Consider the following 12,500-nt stretch of genomic DNA (forward strand, 5'->3'; position numbering starts at 1 on the left):
GAGAGAGGGGAGGAGGGAGGGAAGGAGGAGAGGAAGAGGGAAGAGAGAGGAGGAGTGGGAAGAGAGAGAGAGGAGAGAGGGGAGGAGGGAGGGAAGGAGGAGAGGAAGAGGGAAGAGAGAGGAGGAGTGGAAGAGAGAGAGAGGAGAGAGGGGGAGGGAGAGGAGGAGAGGAAGAGACAGGAGAGAGGAGAGGGAGAGAAGAGGAGAGAGGAGGAGAGGGGGAGGGAGAGGAGGAGGGAGGAGAGAGGAGGAGAGGAAGAGAGAGGAGGAGGAGAGGGAGGGAGGAGAGGTTGAGGGACAGGCTGCATTTATCATGAGGAGATTAAATAAACAGTGTGGTTCTGGTCTGGTCTGGGTCAGGGTCGGGTGTGGAGGAGCCCTTTGATTCCGAACACCCCCGCTTCTCCTGTTACACCCACGCCGAACCCACAGACAACCTCGCCGCTCACCGCCGCCCCCCGACACCGTTTCGCTGAGCCCGGCCGCCTGTCAATCAAGCACTTCGCTTTGCGGTCGCGGCGGGGACGGGCGGGCGGACAGGCAGGGGGAGCGGGCGAGCGTAGGCGACCACGGTTGGTCGGGGGGGGGGGAGGGGTCACGGGTCACGTTTGGACCGTCACGGTCACGGTCACAGCGAGCGTCCCCGGTGCCCCGGTGTTATTCCCTGATGCGACGCGGGGTGCCATTCGGCTCATCGTCAAGATGGCTGGCGGTGGCCTGGGTTCGACCAGGGGTCAACCAGCGGGACCCAAAGCCTCCTGGGACGTGTAGTCACCGGCAGCCCTGAAAGGTCATTCCCTGATGGCGAATGATCTGTCCCGAGGCTGTTTGCCGGCGTTGCTACGCTCTACGGTGGTCGGGGGGCGACGACGCAACTCCTGAGGAGGGGGACGAGTCACATCCAGGAGGCTGGGAGCATCTGGAACGTTCTTGGGGGGGGGGGGCTTTGATTCGATGGAGCGCTTAGGAACAAGATCCCTGGGAAACGTCTGGCGACCGACACCGGCTCTCTCTCCCTCTCTCTCTCTCCCTCTCTCTCTCTCCCTCTCGGCAGGGGAGAGGTCAAGAACCTCCGGGAGGGACGGGGGGGGGAAGAGTTCGAGAACCACTGACTGGGTTCCCTCGGGTCCAGGTCAGGCTGAGTAATAGAAGTAATAGAACCAACAGAACTCTGCCTGTCCCGACAGCATGGGCCTGGGCCTAAACTAACCACTCACTGATTGACTTGAAGCGGGCTTGGAGAGGAGAGGAGAGGAGAGGAGAGGAGAGGAGACACACACACACACACACACACACACACACACACACACACACACACACACACACACACAGCCACACACACACACACACACACACACACACACACACACAGCCACACACACACAGCCACACACGCACGCACACACACACACACACACACACACACACACACACACACACACACACACACACACACAAGCCCAGTACTGGGTGCTGGGACACACACACACACACACACTAATACAGGACAGCCATTCACAGCCACATAAAGGGGATGTCTGGCATTCCTATGCGTCACAGAACTCAAACAGAGCGTTCTAGAAACCCACCAAAGAAACACACACACACAGCCATGAAGAGTGTGTGTGGATCATATGTAGCGTGTGGATCATATGTAGCATGTGGGTCACAGGCTAGGACGGCACGTAGCCTCCACCCGCTCTGCTTTCAAAGAAACGGGCCCCGGCAGAAACCACAGACAACTCCAGCTTACCTAATAAACACCCAGAACCTTCTACTGACCACTTCAGAACCGGCGCTCCCCAGAGCAGAGGAGGGGAGAGCTGAACCCTACGGGGAGGGGGGGGGGGGGGGGTGGGGACCCTGAGGGACGCAGAGAGGATAATGTCTCTCTGTGTCTCAACCACACTGATGATACGGAGGCCCTGTGTGTGTGTGTGTGTGTGTGTGTGTGTGTGTGTGTGTGTGTCTGTCTGTCTGTCATCCATAGTGTTCTTGTTCTGGCCAGGAGAGTGATGCAGATCCACTTGCTATAAGTGTCTGTCTGTCTGTCTGTCTGTCTTGGCCTGTTACACGTGGAGCCCAGAGGTGCAGAGGCAGACTCTGCTATTGGAGGAGAGAGACTGAGAACACAATACACACACACACACACACACACACACACACACACACACTTCTGAGTGGTTCTGGGCTACGATCCAGTCCTGACCCAAAGACAACAAACACACGTCGGTCAGAGAAGAGAGGGGGGGGGGGGGGGGGGGAGAAAGAGAGAGAGAGAGAGAGAGGGAGAGAGAGAAAGAAAGAGAGAGAGAGAGAGAAAGAAAGATCGAGAGTGAGAGAGGTGTAGAGAGAAAGAAAGAGAGTGAGAGAGGTGGAGAGAGAGAAAGAGAGAGACATGGAGGAGCAGAAAGCCCATCGTTATTTGTGTTGGAGCTGGGCCGGGTACCGCGGTGGCGGGGAGATATTTGTTCTTAATTAGGAGGTATTCAAACCAGGTCCAGATGGGATTTAAAACCCACCAGAGTGACACATTCCAGTCCTGTAGGAGTGCTTTACCAGTATATAAACTCACTGTGCAGACAGTGTAAGCAAAGCCTCTTTAAAAGGAAGCCTGTTCACTCTGCCGCCATCTTGTTTGGGCGCAATCTTTATCCACGGGGCGGACAGGACAGGACAGGACAGGACAGGACAGGACAGGACAGGACCAAAAAGGTCAAAAGGACCAAAAAAAGGCCAAAAGGCGGACAGGACAGAACCTCCACCAAACCTCCAAAACCTCCACTCACAGCAGAATGATAGAGATCGGCCTCATTTCATCGTAACCCCGAACCCTTTCGGTTTTTCACACCACTATCGAGTGTTTCTCACGTATATCGAAGAGACGTGTGTATCAAAACATTTCATGCGGTCATTCGCCAGTTAAAAGTTGTTGGAATGTGTTAAAAAGACACTTTATTTGGCCTTCCTTGGCTCCCGCTCAGGTCCCACACGGGCGTGGCCAGGGGGGGGGGGGGGGGTCTCACCAGTAGGACACGTCCAGCGGATGGAAGAAGCGCCGGCTGATGAGGTCGGCGAAGAACGACTCCGTCTCGCGGCACGCCGTGCCGTTGCCGATGACGACCGTGCTGCAGCTGTGTGTGAGAGAGAGAGAGAGAGAGGGAGGGAGAGAGAGGGCGAAAGGGAGAGAGAGGGAGAAAGGGACAGAGAGGGAGAGAGAGGGCGAAAGGGAGAGAGAGGGTGAGAGAGGGAGAGAGAGAGAGAGAGAGAGGGAGGGAGAGAGTTCACAGGTTAGATGTTCGCTGGAGAGAAACATGAAATCTAAAATAAAAAAAATAAAACCATTCAGACGGATATATTCCGTTATCTAAATACGCAGATTCACCCGTTCGTTTAAAAAATGTAGTCGTCGTGACGATCAATATTTCCTAGAACCTAATCATCTTGATTTCACCTTGAGGATGTTGTGTTATTTAATTTACACACTATCCTCAACAAGAACACACAAGGGGGGGGGGGGGGGGGGTGGCCGCGGTTTCCCCCCGGGACACAGATTATGCCAGGTCCTGGATTAAATGACACTTTCAAAGGAGACTCTCCATGGCTTCATTTGTGTCCTGAATCCGGCCCAAATGTATCGTATCTGTTGGGAGACAGGTTTGTCAGCCACACGTTGCAGTACCTGTATCTGGTCATCAGGTGGCGTAGTTTGTCTGCCTCTCTGTTCTGGCCTGAGCCGTGCAGGAAAACCACATCTGTGTGTAGGATCTGACCTGGAACAGGGGGAGAAAGGAGAGGAGGAGAGAGGAGAGGGGAGGGGGGAGGAGAGGGGACAGGGGAGAGAGGGAAGGAGAGAAGAGGAGAGGAGAGGAGAGGAGAAGAGAGGAGAAGAGAGGAGAGGAGAGGGGGGGAGGGGAACAGGGGGAGAGAGAGAAGAGAGAGGAGAGAGTGTGTGAGAGGGAGGGAGGGAGAGAGGAAGAATGCAAAACTCCACACCCCACCACCTACCCACTCACTCCCATAAATCTGACCAGATCAGCGAGGGCCGAGCAATTTGATCGTAACACACTGTCATTGACTTCTGAGTCGTGACTTTGACTTGAGATTCCTACTGTCTCCCTGGGAGACAGGAATAACAAAACACACTCTACAACCACATCTGACCCAGGAGAGAGAGAGAGAGAGAGAGGGGGGGGGGGGGGAGAGAGAGAGAGAGAGAGGGAGAGAGAGAAGGACAGAGAGAGAGAGAGAGAGAGAGGGAGAGATAGAGAGAGAGAGAGAGAGAGGGAAGAAGAGGAAAAACATGCATCCTTTGCACTCTTTCTTTCTTTCTTTCTTTCTTTCTTTGGTTCTGTCCATTCCTGTCCTTCTCCGTAGGAGGGTCAGTGGTGCTGTCGTTCCCGGTCACGGTGACGGGACGCGACTGATCCTATTGGACGGCTCTGGCAGGAGGTCATGTGACCACGCGCTCCCAGACCTGTCACCGTCAAGCTGTGTGTGTGTGTGAGTTTATAGATGTGTGTGTGTGTGAGTGCGTGTATGCGTGTGTGAGTGCGAGTGTGTGTGTGTGTGTGTACACAGAATAAATGTGCTGCAGGGCAGATGCCACAACACAGGGTTGCCAGCTGACACGCCCCCGGTGGGGGGCGGCGGTCTCTGCGTCAGGGCGATCAGCCACTCAGGGGGGGGCCCCGCAGGAAGCCCCGCCCACAGAGAGGCCTGCTGAGAGGACGCGTCCGTCAACTGTGAGGGTCTGTCACCTACTGGACCCCCTCACTACACACACACACGCACACACACAGGGACGTCCACTGGGACCACGCTCTAACCACCTCTCTGTACACACTGTCAACTCCTACACACACACACACACACACACACACACACACACACACACCAGCAGCATTGGGGTCAATTTGTGTGTCAATTCACTCAATACCGTTATTATTTTTTATTTTTTTATCATGAACTGGATTTTAATTAACTTACTGAATATGTGTGTATGTGTGTGTGTGTGTGTGTGTGTGTGGGGTCTTACTGGTAGGGGAGAGGATGGCCAGTTTACAGCCGTGTCTGAACCCTGGGTCGACAGCCATGAGGACACGCCCCCTGACGGGACACACCAACAGGCGTTGACGCAGGTTACGAACAAACATGGCGATGGACTCCTTCTCTGCACTGGCCGTCAGCTTGGTCCTGAAAGAGAGAGAGAGAGAGACACAGAGAGAGAGAGAGAGAGAGAGAGACACAGAGAGAGAGAGAGAGAGAGAGAGAGAGAGAGAGAGAGAGAGAAAGGGAAAGATAGAGATAGAGAGATAGAGAGAGAGAGAGAGAGGTGTAGGGGTTCAGAGTAAAAAAGAAAGACGTCAAATACATACAGCTAATACATTATACACACACACGCGCACACACACACACACACACACGTGTGGGTACAGACCTGTAGCTTCTGCTGAGCAGGGGTACGATGAGTCTTTTGTACGAGTCCTCCACCGCATCTCGTAGGATCTTCATCAGCTCCTCGTTGGCGTAACCCCTGGGTCTCCACCTACAGGTTAGACAACAGTCTTTAACACACACACACACACACACACACTCTAAACATACATACAATACCACCAGGTCAGACACTCACATTCACACACATTCTCTCACACACACACACACACACACACACACACACACACACACACACACACACACACACACACTCTAAACATACATACAATACCACCAGGTCAGACACACACACACACACACACACACACACACACACACACACACACACACATTCTCACGCACACACACACACGCTGGACACACCCTACCAGAACACCGTTCATCTCAAATACCTGATCTAAAGTGTCATCATGATCCACAAAATATAACCTGAAACACTGCAGCATATCAGGAATAACACACAACAAATGGAACATATTAAGATGATTTTGGATTGTATTTATCTTCATCATATACATATGTGAAAATAGAATATAATTTGTGTGGTTATATTGAGAATAATTAATTCATTACAAGCACATAATTATAATGCACATAATTACATTTTAATGCACATAATTATGCGCATATATATATATATATTTGTGAATGAAGTAAAATATGGATAAATTTTTCCTGTTTTACATATTGAATGTGATCAAATCACACAAAGACTTCAGTTTAATACACCATTTAACACTTTTAATATATGTTTAACTTCAGATGAAATGAAAATTAATTAACAAAACGAAGGATGAGTGATCAATCTGAACCTATATACTTATACCAATACATTTGTTATATAAATCATATCTAATAATAATTCAAATACATCCTTACAAAATTATCTAAATAAATATATTGAATGTGTGCAAAGTAAATAATTCCGTAGTCTGAAATCTGTTTACCAGATATGTTAAAAAATTAAATAAAATAGAAAACAAAAAACAAATCAACGCCTTGAATTCAGAATTTGAATTCTCTTTCAACATACTCTGTGAAGATTATTATTCATTTTTAGATACTATTAATTATTAATGGACTTAGTCCATTGAGATTTAGAAAATGCAGTCAAATGCTTTACATATTTTGGACATCCAAAAAGACTGAAACAGATTGAAAATAATCAATGTTTAATTCCATTCATCTTTTTTAAAAGCAGTGCTTTTTTTGCTCTTTTTTAAAAGCAGAATCTATTTTCCAGATATTCCTTTTATTCATTTAAAAAACTCTCCAACAGTCACACATTTGTGGTGTATTCTAATCTGTTGAAAATACGATCTACAATGCCATCTTTACAAATGAAGAAATCCTTGAATAATCACACTGTTCCCATGAATTCTCTTATTTATTAATTCAACATCACACAACCTAAACATTCTCCATCTGCCAGAGTGTGTATTAGAAGTGTGAAACATGATATCAGAAACCACTTTCTTTTAATAATCACCACCATAATAAAAGCCATTGAGTTATGAATCGTGAAAAAGTGTTTAATAGGGAAATCTTTATCATATTTACATTTACATTCATGGCATTTAGCAGACGCCTTTATCCAAAGCGACTTACAACAAATCCATTTGTTTAGTAAGTGAATCATCTATCCGTCAGTCATCAGAAGATAAAGTAATCAATGTTCGGACCAGGGTCAATACTCGGTCGCAATGCTAGAAGAAGGAATTTTACTTCTATTAGAAGTAAATATTAGACTAAATATGACTTCTTCTTTTTTTTTTTTATGTCTTTTTTATTTAACCTTTATTTATCCAGGTGAGTCTCTTTCCTTATTGAGATAAAATCTTGTCATCAAGAAAGACCTGGTCAGTTCTGCAACAAAACCTTTTAAATGACGCCACGTTTTCCTACCACGCCTTACTGTACTGGATAATGTCAGATCGTGTTCAGCACAATACCTCACAATTACACCTGTTATTTTCCAGAGGAAATTCAACATAACCTCTTTTTTTTCTAAGAGAGGGAAGGAGACAGACAAGGAAATAAAACCGCCGTGAAGACAGTTTCAGGATCAGTTCGGTGGTTGTTGTTTTTTTTATCTCCTATTGAGAAAACAGGTGCATGTTGCAGACCGTTTAGTGAGTCTATCGCTTAGCGATCTGTAGCGTGGTTCTGCTCTGAGTGTACATGCCAGGGACCAGGGAGAGGACAGGAGAGGACAGGACAGGAGAGGACAGGAGAGGAGAGGAGAGGAGAGGAGAGGAGAGGAGAGGACAGGACAGGAGAGGAGAGGACAGGAGAGGAGAGGAGAGGAGAGGAGAGGAGAGGAGAGGAGAGGAGAGGACAGGAGAGGAGAGGACAGGACAGGACAGGAGAGGACAGGAGAGGACAGGAGAGGACAGGACAGGAGAGGAGAGGACAGGACAGGAGAGGACAGGACAGGAGAGGACAGGACAGGACAGGACAGGAGAGGACAGGAGAGGACAGGAGAGGAGAGGAGAGGACAGGACAGGACAGGGAGGAGCAGGCTCTGTGTCTGGGATGGACAGAATGTTGGCCAGTGTTGCTGACACACACACCCCTGCCTGTTAGGTTCTGTGTCTGCCATAGAAGGAAGGTTGTAAGTGAGAAATGGGGCCACTGGTGCGGACGCGTGCGGACACACACACGCGCAGACACACACACACATGCGCGGACATACACACACACACACACACACAACTACCAGCTCTGCCTATCACACCTGGGAGAGATGCCACTGTTACAGGCTGGCACTGGGGACAGAGAGAGAGCAGGAGGAAAATGTTGAAGGGCTCTGTGTGTGTGTGTGTGTGTGCGCGCGTCTGCGCGTGTGTCTCTTCGTGTGTGTGTGTGTGTGTGTGTGTGTGGGACTGACCTGACGTTGAAGCACCACCTACAGAAGTCATTCTTCACCCTGTCAGGGATGTTGACCTTCACTGTCAGAATCTTCAGATTCTCCCCTCGGTTAATGGCCAGGGTCTGCAAGGGAAAACGTAACCTGTAAAGACAGCACACACACACGCCGCTGCACGGCACACCAGACCCCTCCCCTCCCCACACACACACACACACACACACACACACACACACACACGGCGAGTCTCCGTATGTCCTGTGCTCTCTCTCTCCTCCGTGGGTCTCCCTCTAAGGGGAAGTGACATGCTGTTGAGCAAATAGTTTTAAGTGTCTGACCTTTTGGGAGGAAAACCTTTTGGAGAGAAAGGAAGAGGGGAAGAAACAAGCCGTCAATCTGGATACCAAGCGGAAGAACTGAGCTGACAAATACCACGCCACCAACCAACCAACCAACCAACCCCCCCCCCAAGACACACACACACACACACACACACACACACACACACACACACACACACACACATATACAGTCCTGCCTCAACTGCAGCCATCCAGCACCCACTACACACACACACACACACACACACACACACACACACACACACACACACACAGAGACACACACACAGAGACACACAGAGACACACACACACACACAGTTAATGGCCTGTTTGGGGACGGGGGAGCTTAATGCGGCAAGAATTATGGGGAAAATGAGATTTCTCTACGTTGGCATGTTCCCCCCTGCAGCTGTCTTGTCTACCAGAGGTTCTGCTCATGCAATATTCATCACATCTCAAGTTGGGCACGTCAACCCACAACTAACTTTCTATCCTCCTTCTCATCCTCTCTCCCTCTCCCTCTCTCTCTTTCTCTCTCTCTCCGTCTCCCTCTCTCCCATCCACTACTGTAGATTTCACTCCAAGAGAAATACAGTGTTGTATTTCTTTACAAGATTGGCATCGAAACAGCCAGGCTGACTGGACCGTGTGTGTGTGTGTGTCCCTCCGTGTGTGTGTCTCCGTATGTGTGTGTGTGTGTCTCCGTATGTGTGTGTGTCCCTCCGTATGTGTGTGTGTGTGCCTCCATATGCGTGTGTCTCTGTATGTGTGTGTGCCTCCATATGCGTGTGTGTCTCCGTGTGTGTGTGTGTCTCCATATACATGTGTGTCTCCGTGTGTGTCTGTGTGTGTGTGTGTGCCTCCGTATGCGTGTGTGTGTGTGTCTGACAGAACCATGTCAGAGACTAGGGTTTCTACTTCAGTCCTGCGTCGGTGAGTCAGTCGTTGTGAGTCAGTGTTCAGGCTGTTGTCCCTGTGAGGACCGTGACCGCAGTGAGTGAGGGGGACAGAGAGTGACAGCTACCTGGACGCTGGGGGGGGGGGGCGACATCAGCATCAGCTACAGCACCTCTCTGTCCCCGTCCCTGTCTCTGTCTCTGCTCGTAGGCAATATCATCAACACTCGGAAAGCAAGACGTCTAAGCATACAGACAGAGCACACACACACACAGAGGCGCGTACACACACAGACAGACACAAACACAGTGACACACACACACACACACAGACAGAGACAGACACAAACACACACACACAGAGACACACACAGAGACAGAGACAGAGACAGAGACAGAGACAGACACAGACACAGACACAGACACAGACACACACACACACACCAAAATCCCGCTGAAACGCACATTATTCCTCGGCCTCCATCCACTGTAAACAGGAAAGGACAGGAGCATACTGTAACAGTGGGACACCTGAGAACCCCCTCCAAAGCCTTCACCGTGTCCTCCCCTGAACACACACACACACACACACACACACACACACACTCCTGATGACCCGCCACACCAACGACAGCGACACCACTGCACAGGCCAGAGCCAAAGGCTCACCTAAACCTATCACTTTCAGGTCCAGAACACCCACCGAACCTGAAGCACAGAAACACTTTTCGAAGCGCGAAAGAAAGTTCAAAACCCGTCTTCAGGATAGATTTAACGGGTGTTTGGCAGATTGTCGAAGGCCATCGCGAGTCTGGCCAAGTCTGTATTTCTAGCTACAGCTTTCCTTCTCAAGGACAAGTTTGGTATTTACATTATTAAAACAAAGAAGAAGAAGAAGAAGAAGAAGGAAGAAAAAAATGTGAAATACTCCACATATCACGTTCTTCCTAAACAATGAAATCATAATTGGAAAAATATGAGGAATGTAAGCGACATTAATGAATATTATTCTTAAGACGGAGCGATTCCGATTCAATATTTACTTTCCAAATAAGCCCTAGGAATGGTCAGCAGGGCTGGAGCAGGGAGATAGGGCTCAGCAATAACACAGACTGCGTGAACCGTTAAGGCCTTATCTCTTCATTTATACGAAAACAAACAGACACAACATGAGGCTCCAGATACAGCCATGACCGTTCTCAAGGAATAATAAACCTGATCCCGTGTTTTAGAGGAAAACATTTCGTTTTACAGTAATTTCACCCATCTATTTCAATAAATACGGTGTTGCCTTTGGGCTGAACAAAGACTTGCTTTTGTAATTTGTCATAAGTCATAAACATTCAATATTATACGGCCATGGTAACAGCCAAAGTATTTTTAAGCTTTGCAAAAGGCTGCTGAATGGTGAATGATATGATGATATATGAAAAGAATAATAAAAAATATATTTATAAAAAGACCCTAATCCTCTTATTTGACAATAAATAAATTCCTATGGAATATATTTGGCATCTCTTGGATCATATTTCAACAAAACATTATTATTTATTAATATTATTATTTTTGAGAGAAAACTAAAAATATACAAATGCAACATTCTTCAAAACATTGATATTATTAAAATAAAAACTAAAATGATATCGAATGAAATTCAAATTCTAAAAATAATTATGGATAATCGGTGAACATACACACACACACGGTAAACATACATACACACACACACTCTCACACACTCTCACACACACACACACACACACACACACACACAACTCCAGTCCTTCAGCTGTCTGTACCTGCCTGTCCATCAAAGCCAGACGTTAATCTAATCAGCCGTTAGATGTACCAGTCCTCTCCAGGCTGCCCTGCGCCCGACAGCCCTCCGACCCAGCGCACAGACGCAGATCCAATTAGAGCCCTGCGTCCTGCCACACATCCATCAGGGTTCACTCCTGAGCACGCCGGATGTTAATGGTCCTGGAGAGGTTCTGATGGAGCCATTTAACTACTGAACGCATCAAATTGACTTTGACATCCCCACTCGCTACTTCCACTCGGGGGTAAACAAACAATACATTGGGGTGTCAAAATAATCGCTTTTTAACCAGTCATGTTTCCAATGTAGGTTAGTCGAAAATGCGGAACGGACTCGACAGACTGTTTCTATGCGAGGTCAGAAGTGTAAGGTAAGCCTTTAGTGTACGGGCCTGTTTCAGCTGGTGTTTATACGGGATTTACTGGGTCACTATTTGGTGAGGAGGGGGGGGGGGGCTTTCTGGCCCAGGGTTTCTCCCCAAAGAATGGAAGAGTGGCGCTGTGCCACGCTGTGAACTTAGCGGCGCCGCTATTGTAAACATTTCAAGGCAAATTAAACGATATATTTAGTCACAACAGAGTAACTGTCTTGGATCGGCAACGACCATGTTTAAAAAAAAAAAAAAAAACGAAAGCTAATGTGTTTTAGCAGGTATTATTTGCGCATTTTCGACATGAATAAACGAGTTTGACTCGGGTTCGGATAATGCAATCCAGCGCCACGCTATTCTAACATCCTGGGGAGAACCCTGCGGTTATCAAGTAGGACCGGTTGGACCCAGTACGTTCCAGGAGGTAACTACTGTACCTGCTCAATACCAGGCTGTAGAAGAAGTTATTTAACCCATACCTCATAGACTAGTCTATAGTCTACTTTTCGGGGCGCTCAGTGGCGTAGCACACTAATGCGCTTACCACGTAATCGCAAGGTTCCTTGTTCGATTCCCACCCTCGACCCATCTTGCATGTCATCCCTCCTCTCTCTCTCTCTCCTATCCTTCCTGTCAATCTCTACTCTACTTAGGCCTAAAAAGATATTTAAAAAATAAAATAAATTTAAAAGAAAAAGAGAATGTCTACTTTTCACCTCATTGTAATTGTTGGATTTCAAATC

At 48.2% G+C, this 12,500-nt stretch overlaps 1 protein-coding gene across 3 annotated transcripts in view; it reads right to left on the reverse strand.

The window, feature by feature from the left end:
* The window catches only part of srbd1 (S1 RNA binding domain 1), a 55,006-nt gene that overhangs the window by 31,160 nt on the left and 11,346 nt on the right, over positions 1 to 12,500 (reverse strand). For all 3 annotated transcript variants that reach the window (XM_083671186.1, XM_083671187.1, XM_083671188.1), the window contains 5 exons: positions 8,351 to 8,454; positions 5,441 to 5,548; positions 5,039 to 5,196; positions 3,683 to 3,773; positions 3,027 to 3,134 (listed from right to left, as the gene is read on the reverse strand). In XM_083671186.1, coding sequence (XP_083527312.1) covers positions 3,027 to 3,134; positions 3,683 to 3,773; positions 5,039 to 5,196; positions 5,441 to 5,548; positions 8,351 to 8,454 — 569 coding nt within the window. The remainder of the gene's footprint in view (positions 1 to 3,026; positions 3,135 to 3,682; positions 3,774 to 5,038; positions 5,197 to 5,440; positions 5,549 to 8,350; positions 8,455 to 12,500) is intronic.

This window comes from Argentina silus (genome assembly GCF_951799395.1).
Source record: "Argentina silus genome assembly, chromosome: 6".
Classification (NCBI taxonomy): domain Eukaryota; kingdom Metazoa; phylum Chordata; class Actinopteri; order Argentiniformes; family Argentinidae; genus Argentina; species Argentina silus.